Below are 26,066 nucleotides of genomic sequence, written 5' to 3' on the forward strand. Positions count from 1 at the left end.
TGACTAAAAAAAACCTCATTTAGTCATTTTTTCCTCATTTCGTGCTCTTTAATAAATTATAATAAATTATTTTTTATTTAGCATTGAAAGGTCTTTTATTTTTGTCCTTTTATAACTTAGATTTGAATTGATGTTATATCCTTTTCGGTTCGATATCCTGTTTAGTCAAATAAATTATTTTTTATTTAATATTGGAAGGTGTCTTATTTTTGTCCTTTTATAACTTAGATTTGAATTGATGTTATATCCTTTTCAGTTCGATATCCTGTTTAGTCAAATTTAATTTTTTTATTTATTTTTGTAATCTGAATATTATTATGGGTAGTTTGTTACTCATGTTCCATGATTGTATTGATGATCTTTTGTTCGAGTTTGTGTCCATCTAATTTTAACAACAAAATAGATGAAATAATCGAATTTAGAGTTATTTTTCATTTTACACCTATCTGTAACACTCTCTCTATGGTCAATCAATCATTGACTTTATTAATTTTATGGAAGAGCTCTTTCACATCTTTGATTTAAGTCGACTCTCAGGATTTGTATGAGTTTTTCACTATTTTGATCATATATGTAAATGATTTATTATTATTTAACATGACTTTTTCGACGTTGTTTACCAAACATTAGTTATGAATAATTTTATATGTCCGTCATAATATTTGATAAATATTTTTCCAACATTGTTTCATTGATTTGTTGGGTTTGCTCTACTTTAACATTCAACAATAAATTACATGATTCTTTTAAAACATTATTATTTTTTTTAAATTGTTCATATAATTTTTCATGTAGAACTTATTTTAATTATAAATGTTATTTTGTTATTATTTACTAATAAAAAATTCTATATAAAAAAAAACTCATTTATAAAAAATTAAAATAAAAAGAAGTTAGTTCATATTTAACAAAAACAAATTTCATTTTTTTATAAAGGTGAAGAAAAAAAGTCAAATGAGAAAGAAAAAAACTAATGGAAGATGTTAGGATAATGCATAAATACAGTTTCAATAACGGTCTCTTCTCAAACACCTAATGGTGTCAAATAACAATCAACTTTGAATTGCCACCATTAACAAACAAAGGGAGAAAATTATCCAATCTCTTTTGCAACAGAAAATCCAAAATTTTCATTGTGTTTTCTTTTGAAAAGAAAAAGGAAGGAAAAAAAATCCAATAAATTTGAATAGAGAAAAGAGGGAATTAGATTAGATTATACACATTTCTTAATTCATCCATATCTTTTTTCTTGTCTTCATAACCCTAGTTAACTAATTCCTTGTAGCTACAATTACCAAGTTGTATGAGATTGAATCAATGAGGACATTGTGTCCGAATTTCAACAATGAAGATGGTCTCGAGACGGTATTGGAGGTGCCCGTCCCGGATGAAATGTTTAGCGACATTGGATGCAATGCCGCCATGCGATGGAAGAATATGCGGGCATGGATGAAGAAGCCTCAAACATCAAACGGAGGCGAAAACACCGGTTCTAACAGTAACGATCATTTCATGCTTCTCTTGAAACTCGTCGGTTCCCCTCTCATACCTTTGCATGTCCAGACTTGTAATACATTGACAACGCCAATTAACAATGGTTGCATTGTAAGTATTAAAATCTTTGACAAAATCACCCTGCAAAATCATAAACATTATCCCCTTTTCCTCTAGGGTTAAAATTAAATTATTAATCAATTTTTTTTATTAAATTTGTTAATATATATAATTAATTTATATTTAAAAATATCATCTTATTTAAATATTTGATGCATTACTATTAAAGATTCAAACTTAATAGTTTTCATAAAACAAGGTTGGAACTTTGAATTATATTATAAATATTCAAATTATTAATTTGTTTAATCATACAAAATTTTCTCCCAAACAAATTAACATTATCTTTTTGTTTTAATATAATAATATCTAATATTTATTAATTTATTTATTATATTCATAAAAAAAAACAAAAAATTCTCTTTTATCTTTATTTTTTCTCGTTTTTAAGACATTTAAGGCACATTCAATAGTTTAAAACTTGTATTTCAAGTTTTAAAGTTTATTGAAAACAAAATACTAAATATATCTCTTTTCGGATTTTTACAAATCTATCATTAGATCACACAGTTGTTTAATCATCCAAATTATTTTCAAACTCTTACCCTCGATTTAATGATATCTAGTGAGACAGCGTCACATGTAAATAAATGGAAGATGGTCCACCATAATTTCCTACTTTTGCTTACCTCTTTGAATATGTGGCGTTTCCTCGTTAGATATCATTAATAAAGTAAGGCATCGCCCTTAGAAAAAAAAACTTAATTTATAAAAATATATATATAATATTTGTAAATATCATTTTATTTACAAACGTGTCAAACTAGATAGAATAACGAAAATTATACATTAGAATGAGTAAAAGTCATTTTGTACATTTGGTAAAACAAATGAATGATTAAAGTTATGAGATATACCAAGAATCAAAATTCTAACTATCCAATTTGGAGCCCAATATATATCAATTTGTCATTAATTATTTTGAATGAAATATGATAATGAATACATTTAGGACTAATAATTTACAGTGAATATGTAGGAAGCATCAACAGCCAAATACATAGTACAACAATACTTAGCCGCAATGGGTGGATTAACCGCCCTAAACTCGGTCAACAGCATGTATGCAATCGGACAACTAAAAATGGTTTCATCGGACATTCAACAAGCTAACGGGGACGATACCCTAGACACCAAACGAGGAACAAACGTTGAACTCGGCGGTTTTGTACTTTGGCAAAAGAACCCCGACTTTTGGTTCTTAGAACTTGTCGTCTCCGGTTGCAAAATAAGTGCTGGATGCGACGGTAAAGTCGCTTGGAGTCAATCTTCTACGCACCCTTCTCAAGCCTCTAAAGGCCCTCCAAAACCCCTTCGACGTCTCTTTCAGGTTAGACATTCGAATCATATTTATCTAACGTAATTCAAAACATTATAATAATTAGTACAGCGTCCCAACCTTCGGACCTATAAATATTTTCTTTTTCAAATTACCCTACCAAGATTTTAACTTTATTATAAAAATTTATTAATATTTTCAACTAAATAAAAAACAATAACATTTTCATGCCATGCCTATTCCAATTACATTTATTTGAACTTAAGAAAGAATTATCTAACTGGTGTTCTTGGTTCCTTTACGAATCACTTGACTATCTTAATATTTAAGCTAGTTGATTAAAAATAATATTGTTATATTTTATTTAAATAATCTTTTCATTTTATAATAATATATTATAAGAATGATTTTCTCTTGTCTATCATGATTTATCATCGTACTTAAGAGATTCTTATGAAAATTTAATATAAGCTGAGTATTTTTAAAACATAAATAATAATGGTAATCAGTGAATATATAAATTTATTGTATTTAGTTTTGCCAAAAAAAGAATATTTTTAATTTAAATTTTACTGAATTTTTAAATTGAGGGTACTTATTGAAGCCAATTGATATTTTAAACTCAAAATTTTAAAATTTATGTGGTTAAAAGTTATACAAAATATTTTTTTTAAAAACTATTTAAACATCGTTAACTTATTAGTTACATGATATTTATAAATAAATAAAAGATTATATCACTAATTTAACTACCGAATTTTAGCGAATGAAGCGTTTTAACTTTTAACTATATATTATTTCTTTAAAATTCATTAGTGAAAATTATCAGATCGATAAAATTAGTAATATTGATATTTTATTTATAAATATTATGTAGATAATGAGTTAACAATCTAACCAACAAATTCTTATTTTATATAATTTTTAACGATAAATAGTTTCAAATTTGAAAAATTAAAAAAATATCTAAAATCTATGTTCGTAACAAAATAATCCAAATTTTACTATATACAATTTGACCATTTAAATTCCTTTCCAATCCAATTTTACTATCCGAAATTTATTAGATAATTTGGATAATTCGATTCAATTTCAAATCAATTCGAACTTAATTTAAACCGAAACATCCATCGAATTGAAATAAGTTGTTAAATACTAAACAGGGTTTAGATCCAAGATCAACAGCAAGCCTGTTCTTGAGCGCAGTATGCATAGGAGAAAAAAGCATAAACAATGAAGAGTGTTTCATCCTCAAACTGGAAATCTCGCCCGACATTCTAAGCATTCAGAGCACTCCAAACACCGAAATCGTCCATCATAGGATCTGGGGTTGTTTCAGCCAACGAACCGGTCTTCTAATTCAATTTGAAGATACAAAACTAGTTCGCATGAAAAACACTTCCTCCTCCTCCTCTGCCGCCGCGACAAATGACGAAAACATCTATTGGGAAACCAACATTGAATCAACCTTAGAGGATTACAGGTAAGAGTATTCAGTGTCAACCTCCAGAATTGGACTATCCATGTAGGAAAAACGTGAAAAAACATTTGATTGTTCAAATTTCAGTTAAAAAAAATTGAAATACTATACTAAAGACTTAAATAGTAAAAATATCTAGTAAATTTAATTAAAATTTTTAATTTTATTAAATGGGCTGTCCTAGACGGAAAAGTTTGATGACAAACGGATTTATAAATAAGGGTTTTTTTGAAAATGAACAGATGTATTGATGGAATTAACATTGCACATGGAGGAAGAACAAGTGCGACGATTTATCGATATGGGCGGTCGTTAAATCATCGAGCGAAGATTGATGAAACATGGCGGATTGAAGAGGTTGATTTTAATATAACTGGATTGTCTTTAGATTGTTTTTTGCCGCCGGCGGATCTTTTCAAAAGTGAGATATTGGTGGAAGATGATGAGCCTGCAATAATAATATAAACAAATATATTTGGTTATTTCTTTTAAAGTAAGTAGTTTATTATAGTAATTTTTCATCTCAAATTTTTTTATGTAAATTGTAACATTCATTTTTTTTTTATATATTATTGGTTATAGAGAAGATTTTTTTTTTATAATAAAAATATTTCTATTCAGATATGTTTGTAAGGTACTCCTAAGAGAATCGTGCTTAAAAAAGGAAAAGATATATTAATCAATTTAACTAAAAAATAAGCTTATAAAAATACTAATAAAACTTCACTCACTATTAGACATTTTTTGCAATAAAATCAATTGTGTTTTAAATGATGTGGTTTAGTCGATTTTTATACATAAATGGACAAATAAATTATTGGTCAGTTTAGTCTGTTATATTCATTTACCCAAAAAATAAATAATACAAATATACCAATAACATGTTTGTATTTTTTTCTTCATGTTTTTTACTTTGTTTTTTTATTGCCATATTTTGTTGTTGTTTAAATGATTCTTATTATTTACATTAAATCATTTTCATATTTGGTAAATTTACCGAGGGTTATTGTCAATAATTCTCCTATTCTACTTCGACCATTTCCGAACACCAATATACTTGAAATTTATTTTTCTAAATTGTAGCAAAACTTTTCTATTTAAATGTTTTTCAGGTATTAAAATTGACAAAGACAGTGTATTATGAAAGAAACAATTCAAAACAAAATGAAGATGTTGAAAAACAAGGAAAGAAACTCGCCCGACTGAAAGACGAAGCGAGACAGAATGGCACTTTGTCCCCCGACATTGGCCTTTTCTCACTTTGCAAATCTTCCCCTTGTTGGTGTACCAGGCGTAAGAGGAAGAAACTTTAGGGTTTTTTAGTTGAGTGGGAGGAGTTTGTTCTAATCACCCTCTAAGAGTTGAACTTAATTTAAAATGTCTTAAATTGAATAATCATTCTAATTTTTTTAATTTAAAAAATTAATAATTCCCCTTTTAACGTATAAATTGCATATAAATTTCCATGATAAAAAATTGTAGCAATTCTAATAAAAAAAAATGCACATAAATTGATTTAACATAAATAAAAACAAGTCACAAATAAAAAAAATAGAATAACAGATCTTTTTTAAGCTTTAACCAAAACTAGGATGTTTCTTTTCCAAAAAATCCTTTCAACTCCGACAAATAATATTTCATAATTGATTAATACTACAATTTTTACTATGATAAAACACAATTTGATGTCCATAAAATAGCAAAAGTTTCCCATGATCCTCAAATTCACATTACTATTAATAATCCCAAACAAACATGTTCTTAATAGTCTACAATTAGGGTAGGGGATGGGAATAATAACTAAATAAAATAAAAGAGATAAAATTCAAAATTTTGAGGATGTTTCTTAATAATCCCAAAAGCACCAAAATAAAATAGTACCAAATAACACAAAATATTAGCCTGAGTTAAACAGAACCAAAAAAAGAAAAAGAGCTTCCATAATCTAACACTATCCTTTTCTCTCTTCTCTCTATAAAAGGAGAACCAAAACCTCCAAAAATAAGCCTAAAGAGTTAGACCCATTTACAAAAAAGAAAAGAAAAATGTCAATAAAAAGTATATACAACAATACCTCTAATCCTCAACATTCTGAATCTCTCCCATCATGATCCTGTTGCTCACCACATTGAATCCCAAAACCGACGCGCTCACTTTCTTTCCCTTCTTCCCTTTCTTCTTCCCTCCGCCGCCACCAGCGGTGGTGGTGCCTCCATTGTCAGAATCCACAATGGTAGCATTACCAGACTTCATTTCCACACCACTAAAACCGCCGCCAGCAGCCTTCTTGCTATTGTTCTGACTTTGGAAGGCCATTTCTAGGACATCAGATGGTAGCAACTCCATGTAGTTGATGAACCTGTCAATGAACTCGTGATTGCGATCGATTGCCCCGAGATTCTCTACCAGAAACACCTTGGCCTCTGATTTTGATTGCTTCGAGCAGAATTCCAGAAAACTTGTATCTGATGACATGGGGTAAAAAAAAATAAAAGGTTAAAATAAATAAAAAACAAAATAAAACATTGATATAGCTTCATTTGGAAACAAAATCAATATAAAAAAAACTTGTTAAAAATATATAAAGTAAGGCCTTGATTATTTCCAAATATATTTTTTCTCTGTGTAGGTTATTGATATTTAAAGTGTATGTTGGCATTTTGGTTGATGATTTGATTCATAAAGTTATAATGATGAGATAATGGGTTATTTGGATGAAATGAAAATCATCCTTTATCAAACAAGTCTTGGTCTCACAGATTCAGAAATACGGTTCGGTTGTCATCCAGATCCGGATTTGAATTAAAAAATAAAGTTTGTTTGCAAATAGAGTAGCAGGCCTAAGCATGAAAATAAGACATTGAAAGATTGATTAATACCTTTTGAGCCAAGCAGCCTTGTAGATTCCCTTTCACACCAATCCTTAAAGCCCATGGCTTCTGCAAATAATAAGATGAATGAATTGTAAATCACATTCTTCATTTTCAAATGAACAAGCACAATATATCTTTATATTATTATTAGTATGAAGCCAATCAAAAGATATCTTACCCGAATGTTTACTCATGGCATCTGTTTTTCCTTTTAGAGAAGGACTAAAAGAAGGTGGCGATGAAAGACGACTATCAGAGGGTCGTTTGCTTGCACTTTTCTGTCGGCTCAAAGACCCAACTGCTGACACTCCTCCTTTTCCAGGAACATTTTTCGTTCCAAAACTATCCTGACTTGCAAGCATAGGGAAATCCATACTGGTGGGTGGAAAGAAGATGTTAGTTTCACTTCAATTTTCTTTCAGAAGAAATTAGTTCAATTGGCAATTTTGGGCACTTTCTTCTATCAGGCATCTCACCTGGATGTTGATCCAGATGAGATCACGTTTGGAAACAGAACAAAGAGAGACAAAAAAGAAGTATAGGCGGATGCGGATCGAGATTCAGATCCATAAACAAAAAGTGCTTGAACATGGTGACACAAAATATATCTTTACCCACGCAAAATTGAGTCAAGGCAGATGGGAGTTGCAATTTATTTGAAAATAAAATCTCACTAGAATTGACAAAGATGATAGGATGCTATCAAAAATAACTAAAAGAAAACACTAAGCTCTAGCATAAACATCCCATTTGGAAACACTTCTTAAATTTGTGAAAATTAATTATGATATGTCCCAGACTAACTTTAGTTTCCAAACATTTTTTTTATTTGGACAAAAACACAAATAAAAAGTGTTCACAATTGTAATGTAAGGTTTGAAAGTTTACAAAAACTAGATGGTCCATATCTTCATCAAGGATAAAGAAATATTAAAAGATATTATGCATGCCATAACCTTCTAAACAGAAAAATATAAACTAGATAAAGAGATATCAGAAGAATATGCGAGAATTAAAATGCTAATAGCATTAAGTGCGAGAAAGAGAAGAGATGTCATACTTCTTTGTTTCTTGCTTGGGTTGATCTAGAGGACCCCAGAATAAATCATCATCTCCTTTAAGCTTTGATTTAGCAGGAGAACGGGCCACCATTGGGATAGGAGATGCAGCTTTTGCTGAAGAAGTTGCAGATGCAGACCATGAAGGGTTACTTCCTAGGTTAACTTGAGTTGGCAAGGCTTTTTGTGGAGTCGGAATTGGAATCTGGTGATGAGCAGAAGATCCTTTTTTCTCCTGTTCCCTTAGGATGTCCCTTAAAGATGTGGGTTTAGAAGCTTTTCCAGTATCAGTGGACCAAGCTGGGGCTACAGTTGTGCTGGCAGACTCTCCTCCTTTCCAGAGAACAAAGTCTCCTAAAGAAGGTCCAGAAGGAACTGCAGGTAAGACTTCCTTCTCTAGTTCTGTTTGACGAGTGGTCTTGGTTCTGTCACCGATAGAAACATCTGCAGATGCAATAGGCACAGAAGCCTTGGCTCCATTCTTGGCTTTTGCAGATTTCTTTCTACCCTTCTTAGTATCTTTAGCTTCAATAAATTCACCATCATCAACCAAATCAGACTGAATAACCGTTGTCGGCCGGGTGTTGTTGTTGTGTGGAGCTTCTCCTCCTGAAAGAAGATCATGCAGTTGACTCTTCCGGCCTTTTTTATTCTCAGAAATTCCTAAGTCTGGAAAATCGGTACTAACTCCATCTGTTTTGATATCTGAATTGGCAAGTAGTCCAGCCCAAGGAGTGGAGAAACCATGAGAGGTGGCGGCAGTAGCAGATGCAGAAGAATCCATAGTTTCAATAGCCATTTGTGCATTCCTTTGCTCTTCTTCTTGAATTTCCAATAATGATTTTGGCCTGAAACCTGGTGCAGGCCTCCAAGCCCTTGTTACAGATTGTTGTTGAACAATAGTCGGTACATCAGATTCAAACAAACTGGGCTCACCCTTAGCCTCCAAATTTTCAGACAGTGGATCTTTGACATATTTTGGATCCATAGCTTTGACAGTAGTTTCTTGTGCATTATTGTCTGCACTAATACTGGAAACAGCACCATTGTCCAATGACTTTGATTGCTGTAAAGTTGCTTTTGAAATGCCTTTAGTTTGGTCACTGGAGGATTGTTGTACCTTGGAAGACTTCTGTTTTCTGGATTTCTTCTCAGAAGTTTTTCGTGCTTCGGCAGTTTTCAGTTCATTAACAGAGGAATCATCAGCGTAATTCTGCTGTACTTTCGTGACCTGTGTTTCCTCAACCAATTCCTTTACTGCTTCATCTTTATTATCAGACACGGACTTTAGTCCACCAACAGATTTTTCATCGGAGATTGCAGCGATGGCAGGTTCGTGAATATTATAGAAGTTTTCTGGTGGAAGCTCATATGACACGTTGACCACATCAGCCACACTGGGAGTGGGTAAGGCAGAATCCCAGTTTTTCTCTGGTACAGTCTGTTCAAATATCTGATGAGGCAAATGTGTAGAAGATCCAGATCCAACACTATGATTGATATTCTGGGATAAACTGGAACCAATAGCAACATTGTTAGGAGGTGGTTGTACTTCCATGTTTGTAACTGGTATATGTGAACCAATTTGAAGGTTCGATTGCAACTCTCCATAAGGCTGTTGCTCGTTATAATGTTGTTGGTTAACGCGACGGTCTGATAGTATCTGTGATAGAAGTTGCTGCTGCTGTCTTAAGAGTTGCTGCTGCTCCTCCTGCTTTTGCTGTTGCTTAAGCAACATGAGCTTATCCAACAGTGATATTTGCTGAGGAGCAACTGGAGACTGAGAATGTAACTGCTGCAGCAGCAAAAGATTCAGCATTTGTTGATCTTGCGTAAGGCCAGACGAGAGTAAATTTTCAGCATTCACTAGAGCAGATGGAATATCGATATTAGGAGGAAGTAAGCTTGTTAAAGACGGCTGATTCTGAGGCAGCATCCTCTGTTGCTGAAAACCAAACGGAGCCTGGGAGGGGAAATTCTGAGCATGATCCAGCCCAGACTGGACTGGGAGATTTGGCCACCCACTGACTCCGGTATTATTAAAGCTAGGGGGAGCACGATCTTGCAAGCCTTGCAAAGTTGATAACATGTTTTGTGAGAGAGGCTGTGAACGAGAGGTATCAGTTATTGAAGACAAGGGCATTGTGTGTGGATTTATGGTGTCTGGGTTAAGATCGGAATTATGAGGCAGTAAAGATGCATCTCTCCCGGGCGGCCTATATGGGTAAGAATTAGGCAGCGACTTTTGTCTTTCAAAATTCATTCCCTGAATACCTGCCATGATTGAATATCAACTGAGTCAGAACAAATAAAATAAGCACTTTTTTGGTAAATACAAACAAAATCTCAAAAGGTATAGGCAACAGTCCATTCCTTTGAAACTGGTATAGACTCTAGAGCTTGTTTATTCATAGGCTATTTGGGATCTTTTTCAATAAAAAACCTCCGTCACATCCCATATCCTTTCAACCATCAAATCACTTAATTCAAACTAAACCCTTTACTTTTTTATAAAATTTAAATATTAAATACAAAAGGACAATTTAGTAATTTAATCCAAAAAACCCTTATTCATCAAACAAGATTTTGATTTCATAACCTTCAAATAACTAAAAAACACGTTAAACAAACTCCTAGGATAAACTTACCTTCATGGAAAGCAAATTTTTCATGAGGTGATGCATTTGGGTTACCAGACATTAGGGACTCCAGAAACCTATTTTCAGCTTCTCCTGGCCTGTATCTCTGCTCATTCTTCATTATATCCATAGCATTTGAACTTGCATGAAGCTTCTCATAACCGCTCAAGTTCAAACTACCTTGTGTGTCAGTAGCCTCATTCGGTTTCGGTGAAGCAAATCCAGGAGGAGGTCGAGCTTTAGCTCTTAAATGTGGCATAGCATCCCCAAGCAACAGAAATGGTGAGTCGGGTGGTGCATTTGCAACTCGGACAAGCAAATCAATACCAAAGTATCCAGCCTCAAACCATCCAATTATGTCACTTCCAGCAAAAGGGCCTTGAATTGCACCTTGAGGATCTTTGTAATAGAATTTAAGGTCTTCTGGAGAAATTTGTGGTTGTCTTCGAGCTTCATGCTCCATATCAAGCACAAAAGATGTCTGCCTTCTCATATTTGAGCCGTCATTGACCTGCCATTTTGGCTGCTCTCTGGAATGTGATGAATCAGCTGAACCCCTTGTCCACTCATTGCTCGGGTCTCTCAGTGTCTGCGGCCTAATATCAGTAGGCTTCTCCACCCTATCATTCAAAACTGGATTAGAACGCTCCCCGATTGATGGAGATCGCCACATTGCCATAGGACGATTATTAGAAACTCCCCGCCCATAGGAATCTCCACTGACCTCTCTTGACGCTAGCAATGGTATTAAGTTTAATTAGAAGATACATCTAAAAGATGCTAGAAAACTAAAAGAACAATTAATTCCATGAAAAATCTGAAATCAGTGTAAGAACATACCATTCAAATCTAGAAATAATTAATGTAGTACAGAGATGAAAAGTATAATGTTATCTTATTGGTTTAGAAATTTCAGTTGGGTCAAAAACAAACCAAATTCACACATTGCTACAACTTAAAGAGAATTAAGATCCCCTAGCTATTTCCTTTCATGCAACATCTGTTGATGCCTCATAAATTATATTTTAGTTTTAGTACATAAAAAGTGTAGCCATTTCATATAGGAAAACAAAAGGTCACCAGAAAACTCAATAAGTACCATTTGAAGAATCAATCATGTCACCCTTGTTATCATCACTAGGAATGGTCGAATCTTCTCTGCTACCTGCAAACGATGCCAAAACAAAACATTAAGAATATTCCAGCAGGAAAACTACGGGATCAAATAATTTATTTACAATTAGTACCAAATTTCACTTGTCTTGCTTGCACAGGATCATTTGAATTTCTCCCAGTGGACCCATCTTTAGATATCTGTGGTTCACCACTACTTACTATATCACCATTGCCAATACCCTTCAGAATAGCCTATCAAAAAGGTCATGCAAAATACCAACATTATGCTTGTCACATTATTAAACAAAACATCAAGAGGACACAATCTCTAAAGAATTATACCCTTAAAAAATGATAAAAAGTTTTAAGCATACCAATTCATCAGAAGTAGGTGTGCATAGGGCAAGAGGGCCTATAGGCTCTTCCTGAGTCAGAGAAGCAATTGGAACACCACCATCTAATAATTTAGGGCGAGAATTCATGTCTGTCATTCGATAAACATCGAGAAGTCTGTTTCTACTATATCGAACCAGTGAAGGGTGGTCTTCTTCCCTATTCACAGTAGTTCCAATAGAGCCAACCCTTCCTCGTCCATGAGAAAATGAATTATCTCCACGACCCCTTCCATAAGAAAAATTAGGGCCTTGTTTGCTTGGTGTTATGGTCCCTCGACCATGAACACTACTAGACCTCCATGGTTGATTATGGTCCAAATCCTTCTTATCATCTATATGATGAGACAAACCTTTGTCAATTCCAGAGTCTGATGACTTTTCATTTGAATTGTCAGTATCCTTATCGCCAGGGCCCCAGCTTGTGTTCCATTTGCTCTCACGACGATGCTCGTAGTTGGTTTCTTTGTTAGTCGAGTCAGTCCATCGCTCTGGCGGATTTCGGCGTGATTCCCCATAGTGCTGTTTTGCTGAAGGATTGTTATTATCCCCCCATCTATCCACCTTACGAGGATCGACAAGTTCTTTATCTGTCTCTCTCCAGCGATCCTTGCGACCAGGCGTGTTTGTGTCTCTTTCCTCATCGCGCCAGCGATCACCGCGACCGTATCCCACCTCAAACACTGTTGGCCTGAAAACATTTTTTTTCTTGAGAGCCTCATGTGCTTCGTCACCATTCAAAGATGTCTTTTTGACATCTGCATGAGCCACATGCCCTTGATACTGGCCTACATGATTATCCTGAAAAGAAATTAACCAAGAAATATTAAGCGCAAGATAAGTTTTTCTTTTAACTTTGTGTGACCGGGGTTGAATCCCAGGAGGAAGCTAGCACGACCTCTCATTTAAATCAGAGCATTCTTAATGGGAATCGAACCTGAGAACTGTTGGTCTCTCAGGTAAGACCCTTTTTTACTTGAGCAACCCTGGTGGGTTTGCATGATAAAGCTTTAGGTGAAAGATATGTTACTCCCCTAGATTTATTTTCCAAAACTAAATGATGAAACATAATTCCAGAACATTGAAAGACACAACAGAAGAAACTTCCAAAGAAAAGGGATCGGGAAGGAGAAGATCAAAGGATTCATCCTACAAAACTTTTCCTCAATCAAGAAAAACGGGATTTGCAGTTGACGGGACTACCTCGACTTAATAAAAATCTAATATATTGTTTTTCACTTTCATATTGATTTCTCTTGCACTGTAAAAATGAATGCTCCTCACATTCAAAAGTTTCAATATTTTCAATAAAAAGGTTTACCATCTTCAGAAAAATCATAATTCCAGAACGTTTGTTTGTGTTGAATATAGAGAAAATAGAAGAAAAGGCACATAAAAACATACCACAGTAGCATTTGCAGCCTTGTTCTCCCCTGGCTTAGGAAGAAGCCACTGTGGTGAAAGTGGCATTGAATTGTCACTTCCATGCACATCTACACACAAAAATATCAATGTGTAAGCCAAAAATCATTCATAATCACAGTCGTAATAGTCTTATATTCACTTTAGAAATGCACCCAATTAAACAGTACATAAAAGAAAGTGCCAAAAACAATTCATCAAGGGAAAAGAGAGGATTTTGAAAACTAGAGTAACTAGTCACATTTTCCAACCAAAAAAAATGAAACCAAACACCAAACTAATGAAATCCACACCTCAGAGAAAGGACCAACTACCAATTGTAATGCCTATATCCAGTTCCCACAAATTTATGATCAGTAGCTGCTACGAGTAGTGCCTAAATCCCATTCCCACAAATTTATGAGCTCAGTTGTCAAAGATCTTCCTTCAAACTATTTGTGAATATGTTAAAAGAGAAGAAAAAAACAACATTTACTTGAAATGGATGTCTATTATTGACCTCAAAACATTGTATACTTCAACATGTTCAAGATTTCAACTACAAGCTACTTTTCCATAACTTCCCCAATCAACAGCTACAAGATAACCTCACTTAAACCCAATTTCAGGACATAAAACTCCTATTCTCATTATAAAAAGTCCTACCCCTAAGTTATATTTCACCAGATCCACATAAAAGAGAACAACGATCGTTCTACAATGCCTGAAATACCCAACTTACAAGCAGAGAGTTCAATACACAAGAAGCAAAAACAACCACAAAATGGATAAGAAAAAAAAAGAACTCTAATTTACAATAAACAAAATGAGTAAAGAATATACACCATTGCTTTCACTGTCACTATCTAAACTGAATACCAAAGCTAAAGCTTTAGTAGTGGTCCGTCATTACCCATCAAAAAACGGCCCCATAAATCACATCTAGAAGGAAGAACAGATATAGAACATAAAACCCATCAAGCATTTTCATTTTTCAACCGACACGTATCTGAAAGAAGAAGAAGAAGAAACAAAAACAGAAAGCTAGAAAAAAAAAACTAGGGCTTTATACAAAAGACCTTCATCTGTGGTCGAGAAATCGAAAACCCAGATACCAAATGAATCGGTGAATGAAATTGGAAGAGTATAAGGTAAAGAGATGAGTAAACATGGAAGACGAATGGTTTTTTGGGTTTACCTTTGGAGATCTGGGGGTTAAGGGAGTGAAAATCAGTCTTTTCCGCCATGGATGATCGAGGATGAAGAGGAGAGAGACAGAGAGAGTTGCTGAAAAGGAGATTGAGCTTGCTCAGATATGGAGGCGAAGAAACCCCAACTGGTATTCGGAGTGAGTTCTTGAAGAAGGAGGCGTGGAGGAAAATGCGGACGAGAATGGGGGGAATATAAATGTTAGGGGTTCCACTTTGGGTTAATTATTTTTTATTATTATTATGTAATAAAATTAAATTCAATTGTGTTTCCTAATCTACTCTAATTTTATTTTTTAACATTATAAAAATAATTTTATTACAATTTTATTTGTCTTTTTTATATTTTAATATTTTATTTGGGATGATTTTGGATTGTATTTATTCCATTTTATTTTATTTTATTATATTTTATAATTTTAATTTTTTATATATGACTTTACATTAAACCCTACTAGGATGAGGCTTATATTTCATTCTTTAAAATAAATATTTGATATAAAAAAATAAAATAATTTTTTAATATATATATATATATATATATTGTAATATTTTAAAAAATTATATTATTATAAATAAATAAATTTTAAAACTCTTATAAAAAATAAAAAATAAATATATTTTGATGTTATATATTTAATTGTATTTATTAGTGTTCGGGCCGTATGAGATTAAGACGGAATCGAAGAGACACAAATAAATCTCACCACATTATTATCCATAATCTCTATTCTCGTTCCCCAATAATTCATGTTTCCGTGACAATAACGATTTTAATAGAACAAGTATCATTTTAAGTTTAAGCTATAGTTGAGATTAAGGTACGACTGTAGTATATTTTTACACATATAATTTAATTAATATACTTCTAATGCTAACTAATTGGTCTAAATATTGAAGACGGTTCATCCGACCATAATATATTCTTTTTTTATCCTATCAAACTCTATATTCCACCAATCAACTAATTTTCGATTCTAAATGGATTTGGTATAAAGTTTGCTAATCGATTTTAATGTTCACCACTAATTTTTTTAACATAAATTAAATTATATATTTTACTTATAAATTGTTAAAAGATAATTATTAGATAAATATGATAAAGGTATTTATTTTATTTTATTGCTTTTTATATGAAGTAAATAATTAATTTTGAAAGATTACAAAAATAATATTGTTAACTATTTGATTATTCAATAGGATTCTTTATATTTATCTTTATTTTATTGAGTGTTTCTTCAATTTCTTATATAACATTCAAACTAAGAGAAATTTTCAATTAGTATTTTTTTTTTACATTTAACCACCTTTATTGATTAAATTATCAGGATATTATTGTAACTAAGTTGAAATCGATTTTATAAGTCATTTTAATAAAAAAATAATTGTTTAAAATATTTTTTTAATTAAATATGTCAATGGATAAGATAATAACTAAGAGAAAATTTCAATTAGACAAAAACAATTGAAATCAAATGTTCAAAACTTTTTTAACATCTTGCAAAAATAATAATTGTGCATCCTGTTCATAAAGATGCATATCCTTAGTTTCTATTTTTTTTTCCTAAATATGTGAGTATTTCCATGTTAAAATCTCAATACATAAACTTTTGTATTTAATTTATACTTTTGAAAAATTAACTTTTGTATATTAAATTTGGTCAGAAATAAGTTCATAAGTATTTATTTATTATTTTGTAGAGTCTTATAACTCAAAGTGGGACTAAAAATACAAGTCCACAATTAGCTAGGGGAGTTTTCATACATGACCAATATATTTAATCAAATTTTCACAAGTAGGATAAGAAAATAATAATAACAATATAAGTTAGTTGAAACTTTTTAATATAAATTATATTTCATTATTTACAATAATCTTGTAACACTTCAATATAATTATTATAACTTATTGAAACATGACTAAAATGTAAATCATAAACATAATAATGTATATATACGTTTCAAGAGTCACAACACAATCAAACTCATTCCTATTACAAATTTTCACTATAACATCATTGTTTGTCCATAATTCCCACTAAAATTTCGTCGTGGTAATATATTCAATCTCGAAAATATAATGTCAAAACTCAGAATAAACGCCAACAAAAAAGAATCGAAGAAATTAGTATGACTATGTACTGCATTCGCAATGGCTGACCTATCAGATTCAGGGTCGCCATACTGTCTTTTGCGCGCAAACAATGCCTTCTTTATCTTGATGGTAAGTTGTGTGGATTTCCCAATGCAAACTTCTTAAGATCCCTTCCAAAGGAGTGAGGATTTCAACTTTGTCGCGTAAAATCAACCAACCACCTGGCCTTAATATCCTATCCATTTCCACAACAATGGCTACTGGCTGCTTACATCTACAAAATTCCATTTTATGAAGTTATCAATTCTATGAAGTTCTAATGGATGAACATGAAACAAAGAATTATGAGCAAGAAAAAATGAAAAAAGGCCTTGTTTGATGTGGGTTATTCAGATAACTCAGTATCCAATTAACTATCTACTAATCAATCACATCATTCAAATCATCGTTAAAAAGTTATCCTCTTTTTAAAAAAACACATAACATAAACAAGAATATTTGGCAATAACAACTTGGTTATGAAATGTTCTTTAATGAATGAAGAGTAAACAAACAATCAAGAGCAAGAAAAGATAAAGAAAGAAAGAAAACACAAACCTGTTCTTGAGCCTGGAGAAGAGATGATCTGCGTGCAAAAGATCATATGACCTTGGATAAGAACCAAAAGACTCACACCAATCATGGTATATACCAACAAGACCGCGTTCAAATATTATGGGAAGGGTGTCGGGTGCATGAACAGGGACCACGTTCATAACCCATACATTCCGTTTTGACAAAGCAGCAGCGAATCTGTGTTATGAAAAAACACCAAATAAAGATTTGTTGTCTTCATGAATTCAAATAACTGTCTGTTAAGTAGTTACCCTCCATTAATGGCTTTCATGTCCATTACATTTCGAACTTTTAACCAGTCTATGCCTAATCCGGTTATATAGGAATTATTGACTATAGCTTTCCAGTGCTCGCTATCTGCAATCAGTTTATCTTTGTTGTTTGTCCATTCTGGGAAAGTTTCCAGCCTTTTCGGCCATTCTTCTGGCCACTCTGTACCCCTTTCTTCAATTGCAGAAGGAAGAACATGTAAACAGTTTTGTAAAGGCTTATACCTGTGCCCCATATCCACAAAAAGAACGATATTCATCATCATAGCAATGGATTCGATTCGTCTGTTTAAAAAGTTGATGGAAATGTTGCTTACCAAACAACATCTGGGTTATCATTTTCCTTGCACATAAGAGGAATTTTCTTTCGTCTGAGCTCATATATATCATTAGAGACTGGTTTCTGATAGATTTTGACACCAAGTTCACTATCTTCATCAGCTTTATGTGCCAGGATATTCCATGATATTGATGCTGTCAATGAGGACATACCTGAAAAAAGGAAAAGGGAATAAATAACTTTCTCTAATATATTTAAATCTTTGTTTGATCTAGGGTAATTCCAAATGAGAAATGTTGCACCTAAATTCGTTGGTATATTTACCTTTTGTTATCATGTTCAATCATTTATGTTTTATCGTGGTGCTTAAACGACTCATTTTCATATGTATTGGCATTTAAAAAAATGAAATGCAGTGTTCTATAGTCCTAAGCATGTCCCATTTAAAAAAACACCATTTCAAAACATTCAACTAGATATGGAGAGTAAGATTGAAACCTTTATCTTCTTCAATACCATCGTGTCGAGTTGACAAAATAAAGTAGCCAGCAGGACGCAAAATCCTGTTCATCTCCAAAAGCAGTTTCCCTCCTGAAATTCATCACTATCATAAAGTGGCCAAACTAACTGAGCGCAAAAATTTTGGGGAAAAAAAGGAAAACCGAACCATTAGAATGCCAGAGTATTTCGCATTCACCACAGTGAATGGCGTCGAATACACCGCTAGGGAAAGGAAGTTTCCTATTTCCAAACGGGCTGACAATTGCAGGAAAACCACGTTCAAGAGCTACCTGAGCTAGATCCACAAGATCATCTTTTAATCCTAGAGTAAGTGTGAAGACATCTTTATCAAGCAACGAAGAAGTAAAACTTGAATCTGTACATCCAATATCCAACACTAAACGAATATTCTTCCCCCATTCAATATCTGGCACCATCTACAAACAAACAAACAAACAAACTTGCTTAAAAGGAAGAATGGTAATGCTTAATAGAAACACAAAACAAATTTCTTTTTACCTCTTCAATTGATTCAAGATAGTGTTGAATGCCACCCTTTAATTCAAATTGATCCTGAGGAAAAGTGAGATATTCTTCTCCAGATGATAGAATCATCCATTTATGTTTCTTTATGAAGTCTGTTAACTTTGGATGTTCTACATTCTTATATACTATCTGTGAAATTGACAATGGAAGATTACTAACTTTGAATGTTCTACATTCTTATATAGGGTTTAGGGTTTTACCTTGGATTTGCTCTCCGGCCAGCTTACAGGAGTGTTATATCCTTGACGGGGAAGAGGAACAAGACACATTGGAGGAGATGATTTAGGGCAACTCCTCTCATGATGTCGATAAATCTGCAATTTCCCAGATGAACTTTCTATATCAATGCAAGGAATGTAATTGTGTTTACTTCTTGTATTGCACAATTTCCATGTGTAATGAGCTCTTTGATCAAATAATGGACCCAATTTCTTCTTCTTCTTATTCAATTTAGTTTTTGATTCATCATCTTCTTCTTCTTCTTCTTCTTGATCAACACTTTCTATCGCTACTGGTTCACCATCGCCATTGACATCGCCATCTCCATCCAGTTCCTCATCCGCTTTCACGTCCTTATCACTTCCATCTTCTTCTTCTTCTTCTTTGTTGTTGTCGTCCTTTTGCTGATTCTCGTTCTTTTCTACTTCAACTGTCTCAGATCCAGCAGATCCGTTCTTAATTTCCATAACATCCTTTGGAAATTCGATCTTCTTTTCATTTCCGGAGTGATTCTCACCAGCTGGAATAGATGTAGAGACATTAATCTTGCCTTTAACCTCCAGATCTGGTTTATGAGCATTGATTCCAGTGTTCTGACGATCCTTTCCCGTGTCTTTGTGAGGAAGAATCCGCGTATTAGTAAATTTTCCATTCGAAGCTGCAGGTTCAGCAATATCATCGAAAGTGCTTCTCTGAGAGATTACGGAAGAAGAAGAAGAGGAAAATACAGACCAAATGAAAACGAAACAGAGACCAAAAATGGCTACGAACGTCACCTTTACGCAGAATCCATATGAATAATAAGATCGCTTCACTTGACGACCGAATTTGTCGAATGCCATTTCACACTCTCTTTGCTAGCTCTTTTCAATCATGAATTCCTCTAATTCTTCAGAAATTTACATAATCGATTGTTCTATCTTCAATGGAATTAACAGAAAAACGAACTTCGAGTAGAAATTCAGTCAATTATCTGAAGACTGTGTGTTCGTTTTCTTGACTTCTCTAATCAAACTAAGTCACCATTGGTGGAGAAGAAGAAGAAGACTGTGTTGGTGAATATCATTTGTTCAATTTTCCCCTCTTACTTGTTAAAATCTTCAATTTAATTCCAGATTTACTTTATAAATTTGTTCAAATTTTCCCTCTTACTTATTCAAATATTCAAATTATACTCTGTTTGGTCTGTTAACCTTAAATTGTAAAAAGCAATAAAATTTGGATAATATGATAATTATAAAATTATGCCGAATATTCTTGTAGAGTTTACTTTTTCGTTGAGAATATATCGATAGTTTTAAAGGGACATTGTTACAATTTGTTTACTAGGATGATTCTATATGATTTTTTTTTAGAGAAGTTTGAAGTGTTATTTACGGTGAAATTTTTACGATTGATATTTGCATGAAAAAATATTGTATTATGGTAAGTCGTATGTGTCACGAGAAAGTTGAATTGACAATTCATTTACTTTTGCATTTTCGATGAATGACTAAATCTGGAGTTTTTTTTGTGAAAGATTACTCTAATTCACTGAGTGATGCCCGTATCTTTGGATAGTTGTTAAGAAGTTTAGATTAATGCGGCTAATGTGAGAGACCTACATAGCTTATAGGAGAGACTTACATATTTAAGTTATCATCTCAATTATTTTTTGGTACACTATCTAGTTAGAGAAAAATCGTTCAACATTCAATGATCATAGTCGTCTAATGCGTATCATTCATAACGTTATTATTACGACGTTTTTTTAGATTCGTTTTAGAAAGTTAGTGAAATTAGTCGGGGAGTTAACGGTTCTTCTCAATAACCTATTAGGTTATAACCTACTTAGTACATTGTTGTATTTTTTTCTTGTTATTATTCTAATGTCACTTTATCGTTATACTTAAACGATTCTTATATTTTTATATATATTTACAATTTTTAAAATAAAACGATTATGATGTTTAAACTAAAAAAATAAAATGGTATAAATTACATAATAAGAATAATAATAAATTTTTGGAATATAACATCTATAATTTTATATCAGAATAATGATACAAATTGATCAAAGTATAAACTATAAAATCAATAATAAATAATGTATCAAATTATCCAATCCCAAAACCTAAATTAAGTAATAATATGGTCTCTATTCTCAAATTCATATAATCATTAAGTTTTGTTTAAAATTGGAGTTAACTAATGTATTTTGAAAAAAAAGTTATGTATAAAAACAATAATTTTTATTAGTTTTATTGGGTTATGCTGTCATTAATCATTTTTAATCGATTGAATCTTAGTCAGTTTTTTCGGTTAATCTGGTTAGCAATTCATATTTGTGTTGTATTAAAATTTACCTTTAATTGAACAAGTCAAATAAAATTGAACTATTTTTTTTAAATAAGAAAGTGAAAAATTAATGAATATTTTAACGATTCTTATATTTTTATATATATTTACAATTTTTAAAATAAAACGATTATGATGTTTAAACTAAAAAAATAAAATGGTATAAATTACATAATAAGAATAATAATAAATTTTTGGAATATAACATCTATAATTTTATATCAGAATAATGATACAAATTGATCAAAGTATAAACTATAAAATCAATAATAAATAATGTATCAAATTATCCAATCCCAAAACCTAAATTAAGTAATAATATGGTCTCTATTCTCAAATTCATATAATCATTAAGTTTTGTTTAAAATTGGAGTTAACTAATGTATTTTGAAAAAAAAGTTATGTATAAAAACAATAATTTTTATTAGTTTTATTGGGTTATGCTGTCATTAATCATTTTTAATCGATTGAATCTTAGTCAGTTTTTTCGGTTAATCTGGTTAGCAATTCATATTTGTGTTGTATTAAAATTTACCTTTAATTGAACAAGTCAAATAAAATTGAACTATTTTTTTTAAATAAGAAAGTGAAAAATTAATGAATATTTTAATTATTTATATTATAAATTTAAATGAAATAATTTTGTCATAATATTTTTTTTACCTAGAATTTGAAGTTATGTCTTTTAGGGCAGACACTTTAAGACTCGACACAAAAATACAATTCGAATTGAACACAAAAATCAAGTATGGTAAGTTAGGTCATGTATTTTTTGGTTCGAGTTGAAATCAGATAAACCTATTTAACCTCGTTAATAAAACTAGCATTTAGCCCATGCATCGAAAAAAAAATTACGGTTAAAATGTAATAACATTATTAATTTATTTCATATATATATTCAAATTAACCACAACTCTCGACCCGACGATTCGGACACTTTAAATTTAAGCATCATTATATATATATATATTAGTTAGTTAAAAAGTTGAACTTATATTGTTAAAAAGTCACGCGTTCATCAAATTTGGTGTTGAATTAAAAATATAAAGTCTTATTAGCCAAGTTGGTTAAAGGGTTGTACTTTTTTTATTAGGTTGCAAATTCGAAACATACCTATATCATTTTTAATTTTATTTTTAACCGTTTTAAATTTATGGGCGGGTCAACCCACAAAATTCGACCCAAATATCTATTTACTCTTACATATATATCCAAATTAACCAAAACTCTCGACCCTGAAATTCGGAAGCTTAGAAAATTAAGCAAGATTATTTATAGATTAGTTAGTTAAAATGTTGAACTTATATAGTTAAAACGTCTCGCGTTCATCAAATTTGGTGTTGAATTAAAAATATAAAGTTTTATTAGTCTAGTTGGTTAAAGGGTTGTATTTATTTTGTCAGGTTGCAAGTTCGAAACATACTTATAGCATTTTTATTTTTAACCATTTTAAGTTTATGGGCGGGTCAACCCACAATTCGATCCAAATATCCATTTATTCTCACATATATATCCAAATTAACCATAGTTCTCGACCCGGCAATCCGGACACTTAAAAAAATTAAGCATCATTATATATATATATATATATATTTTACTAAGTTAAAAAATTGAATTTATATTATTAAAACGTCCTGTGTTCATCAAATTTGGTGTTGAATTTAAAATATAAAGTCTTATTAGCCTAGTTGGTTAAATTGTTGTATTTGTTTTTGTTAGGTTGCAAGTTCGAAACATACATATAACCTTTTTAATTTTAATTTTAACCATTTTAAGTTTATGGGCGGGTCAATCCACAATCTCATACACATATATATCCAAAATAACCACAGTTCTCGACCCGGTAATCTGGACACTTTGAAAATTAAGCATCATTATATATATATATATATATATATATTAGTCAGTTAAAAATTTAAACTTAAATTGTTAAAATGTCTTGCGTTCATCAAATTTGGTGTTGAATTTAAAATATAAAATCTCGTTAGCCTAGTTGGTTAAAGAATTGTAATTGTTTTGTTAGGTTGCAAGTTCGAAATATACCTATATCATTTTTTATTTTATTTTTACCTGTTTTAAGTTTATGGGCGGGTCAACCCATAATCCGACCCAAATATTCATTTACTCTTACATATATATCCAAATTAACCATAACTTTCGATTCGTTAATTCAGACACTTTGAAAATTAAACATAATTATTTATATATAAATTAGTTAGGTAAAAATATAAACTTATATTGTTAAAACGTCCAATGTTCATCAAATTTGATGTTGAATTTAAAAATATAAAGTATTGTTAGCCTAGTTAGTTAAAGGGTTGTATTTGTTTTGTTAGATTGTAAGTTCGAAACATACCTATACATTTTAAATTTTATTTTTAACTGTTTTAAGATTATGGGAGGGTCAACCCACAATCCGATCCAAATATTCATTTACTCTCACATATATATCCAAATTAACCACAGCTCTCGACCCGGCAATCCTGAAACTTAAAAAAATTAAGCATTATTATATATATATATATATATATTAGTAAGTTAAAAAGTTGAACTTATATTGTTAAAATGTCCCACGTTCATCAAATTTGGTGTTGAATTCAAAATTTAAAATCTTATTAGCCTAGCTGGTTAAATGCTTGTATTTGTTTTGTTAGATTGCAAGTTTGAAACATACCTATAACATTTTTAATTTTAATTTTAACCATTTTAAGTTTATGGGCGGGTCAATCCACAATCCGACCTAAATAGCCATTTACTCTCACATATATATTCAAATTAACCACAGTTCTTGACCCGACAATCCGGACACTTTAAAATTTAAACATCATTATATATATAGATTAATTAGTTAAAAATTTCAACTTATATTATTAAAACGTTCTGCGTTCATCAAATTTGGTGATGAATTTAGAATATAAAATCTCGTTAGCCTAGTTGGTTAAAGAGTTGTACTTGTTTTGTTATGTTGCAAGTTCGAAATATACCTATATCATTTTTAATTTTATTTTTAACTATTTTAAGTTTATGGACGGGTCACCCATAATCCGACCCAAATATCCATTTATTTTAACATATATATATCCAAATTAACCACAATTCTCGATTCGATAATTCAGACACTTTGAAAATTAAACATCATTATATATATAAATGTTAAAATTTGATTAAGTTCAATGAGATGAGAGATAAAAAAAGGTGGTGGTTCAATTCAAAATTCAATCAATCATATTAATTTGTTGACAATGCCTATTACATTTATTAAAACTAGTAAGATTGCTCTGTTGGACAATGGAGATTTCAAACAGAGCATCGTAGTATAGTGGTTTCGCATCATAATATAGGGATTAATGTTGCCTTCAATGATACTTGCCCATTTAATATACTCTTTAGAAATTGACATCATTTTCTTTTAGATATGATAGACATAGGTTAATAGTGACTTTGATTGCAGGATTTGCTGGATGCTTGCAAGTTCATTGAATTTTGAATGAAAACCTATAAAATATATGAAAAGGAATCTAAGACAAAATTATTCTCAATAGAAGGCTTAATTCAACAACCAAAAACGGTAACCTTCTTCTACTTTATTTTATGCGTGCATTTATATAAATTTATTTTCAAGATTATTTATTCAATATTTTTGCATATTTTTTGGCAGGATCCCAAGGAAAATGCCAAATTGAAAACAAGAGAGTGGCTGAACAATGAGGTTAGTGTCATCAAATATACTAGAGTGCTTGTAGATGCTGACATGATGAATTATCTTCATACATTTCTGACTGCTTTCTCTTTTATTTTTCCAAATATCTTCCTACTATTATTATGACATTTTAAAAGTCCACTTTTGTTTTAAAGCAAGTTGATGAAACATTTGCAATAACTCCACCACCTAAACTTTCATCAGTTGACATTAGCAATGTTGTTGATGGAGCTGATACAGTTGGCTCGTCCACAACCATTCATTGTCAGAATCAGAATGATATGGGTATCTGCCTTCTACTCTCTGTGATGAATTTTTTCAACAATTTATAAACTGGGTCTGAGCTTTTGACATAAATTTACTGGAAAATTTAATTTTTTTAACCGTATAGATTATTCTTGTTGAGGTTGCATCATTTAGAATAATGTTGCATGTTTTATTTAG

The 26,066-nt window shown here is 31.5% G+C and overlaps 3 protein-coding genes across 3 annotated transcripts; 1 reads left to right on the forward strand and 2 right to left on the reverse strand.

Moving 5' to 3' along the window:
• Window positions 1-1,317: 1,317 nt before the first annotated feature.
• Window positions 1,318-4,842, forward strand: LOC124925340. Its single transcript, XM_047465310.1, has 4 exons — window positions 1,318-1,605; window positions 2,594-2,944; window positions 4,057-4,376; window positions 4,616-4,842. Exons 1-4 carry the CDS (start codon window positions 1,318-1,320, stop codon window positions 4,836-4,838), a joined length of 1,182 nt encoding a protein of 393 aa, XP_047321266.1. The 3' UTR covers window positions 4,839-4,842.
• Window positions 4,843-6,192: 1,350 nt separating this feature from the next.
• LOC124926283 (protein ESSENTIAL FOR POTEXVIRUS ACCUMULATION 1-like) lies at window positions 6,193-15,242 on the reverse strand. The gene is made up of 10 exons (XM_047466477.1): window positions 15,051-15,242; window positions 13,856-13,944; window positions 12,434-13,252; window positions 12,191-12,311; window positions 12,043-12,108; window positions 10,953-11,678; window positions 8,307-10,578; window positions 7,425-7,621; window positions 7,253-7,312; window positions 6,193-6,838 (listed from the first exon to the last, which is right to left on the reverse strand). The coding sequence occupies exons 1-10, from the start codon at window positions 15,097-15,099 to the stop codon at window positions 6,450-6,452; spliced, it is 4,788 nt and encodes a 1,595-aa protein (XP_047322433.1). The 5' UTR covers window positions 15,100-15,242; the 3' UTR covers window positions 6,193-6,449.
• Window positions 15,243-16,988: 1,746 nt separating this feature from the next.
• On the reverse strand, window positions 16,989-20,598 carry LOC124926285 (probable methyltransferase PMT28). Its single transcript, XM_047466479.1, has 8 exons — window positions 19,567-20,598; window positions 19,340-19,495; window positions 18,987-19,257; window positions 18,818-18,910; window positions 18,357-18,531; window positions 18,022-18,264; window positions 17,753-17,947; window positions 16,989-17,429 (listed from the first exon to the last, which is right to left on the reverse strand). The coding sequence occupies exons 1-8, from the start codon at window positions 20,425-20,427 to the stop codon at window positions 17,231-17,233; spliced, it is 2,193 nt and encodes a 730-aa protein (XP_047322435.1). The 5' UTR covers window positions 20,428-20,598; the 3' UTR covers window positions 16,989-17,230.
• Window positions 20,599-26,066: the final 5,468 nt, after the last annotated feature.

This window comes from Impatiens glandulifera, chromosome 2, assembly GCF_907164915.1.
Source record: "Impatiens glandulifera chromosome 2, dImpGla2.1, whole genome shotgun sequence".
NCBI lineage: Eukaryota > Viridiplantae > Streptophyta > Magnoliopsida > Ericales > Balsaminaceae > Impatiens > Impatiens glandulifera.

Excerpts from the sequence above, each read along its gene's own strand:
- LOC124926285 (XM_047466479.1), bottom strand. The coding sequence starts at position 20,427 with ATGGCATTCGACAAATTCGGTCGTCAAGTGAAGCGATCTTATTATTCA. Across the intron at positions 19,496-19,566 it reads GGCCGGAGAGCAAATCCAAG|ATAGTATATAAGAATGTAGA; the intron begins GTAAAACCCTAA and ends TCAATTTCACAG. Across the intron at positions 17,430-17,752 it reads TTCTCCAGGCTCAAGAACAG|ATGTAAGCAGCCAGTAGCCA; the intron begins GTTTGTGTTTTC and ends GGAATTTTGTAG.
- LOC124926283 (XM_047466477.1), bottom strand. The coding sequence starts at position 15,099 with ATGGCGGAAAAGACTGATTTTCACTCCCTTAACCCCCAGATCTCCAAA. Across the intron at positions 13,945-15,050 it reads TAACCCCCAGATCTCCAAAG|ATGTGCATGGAAGTGACAAT; the intron begins GTAAACCCAAAA and ends TTTTGTGTGTAG. Across the intron at positions 7,622-8,306 it reads CCCAAGCAAGAAACAAAGAA|TATGGATTTCCCTATGCTTG; the intron begins GTATGACATCTC and ends TCCACCCACCAG.
- LOC124925340 (XM_047465310.1), top strand. The coding sequence starts at position 1,318 with ATGAGGACATTGTGTCCGAATTTCAACAATGAAGATGGTCTCGAGACG. Across the intron at positions 1,606-2,593 it reads CAATTAACAATGGTTGCATT|GAAGCATCAACAGCCAAATA; the intron begins GTAAGTATTAAA and ends GTGAATATGTAG. Across the intron at positions 2,945-4,056 it reads CCCTTCGACGTCTCTTTCAG|GGTTTAGATCCAAGATCAAC; the intron begins GTTAGACATTCG and ends AATACTAAACAG.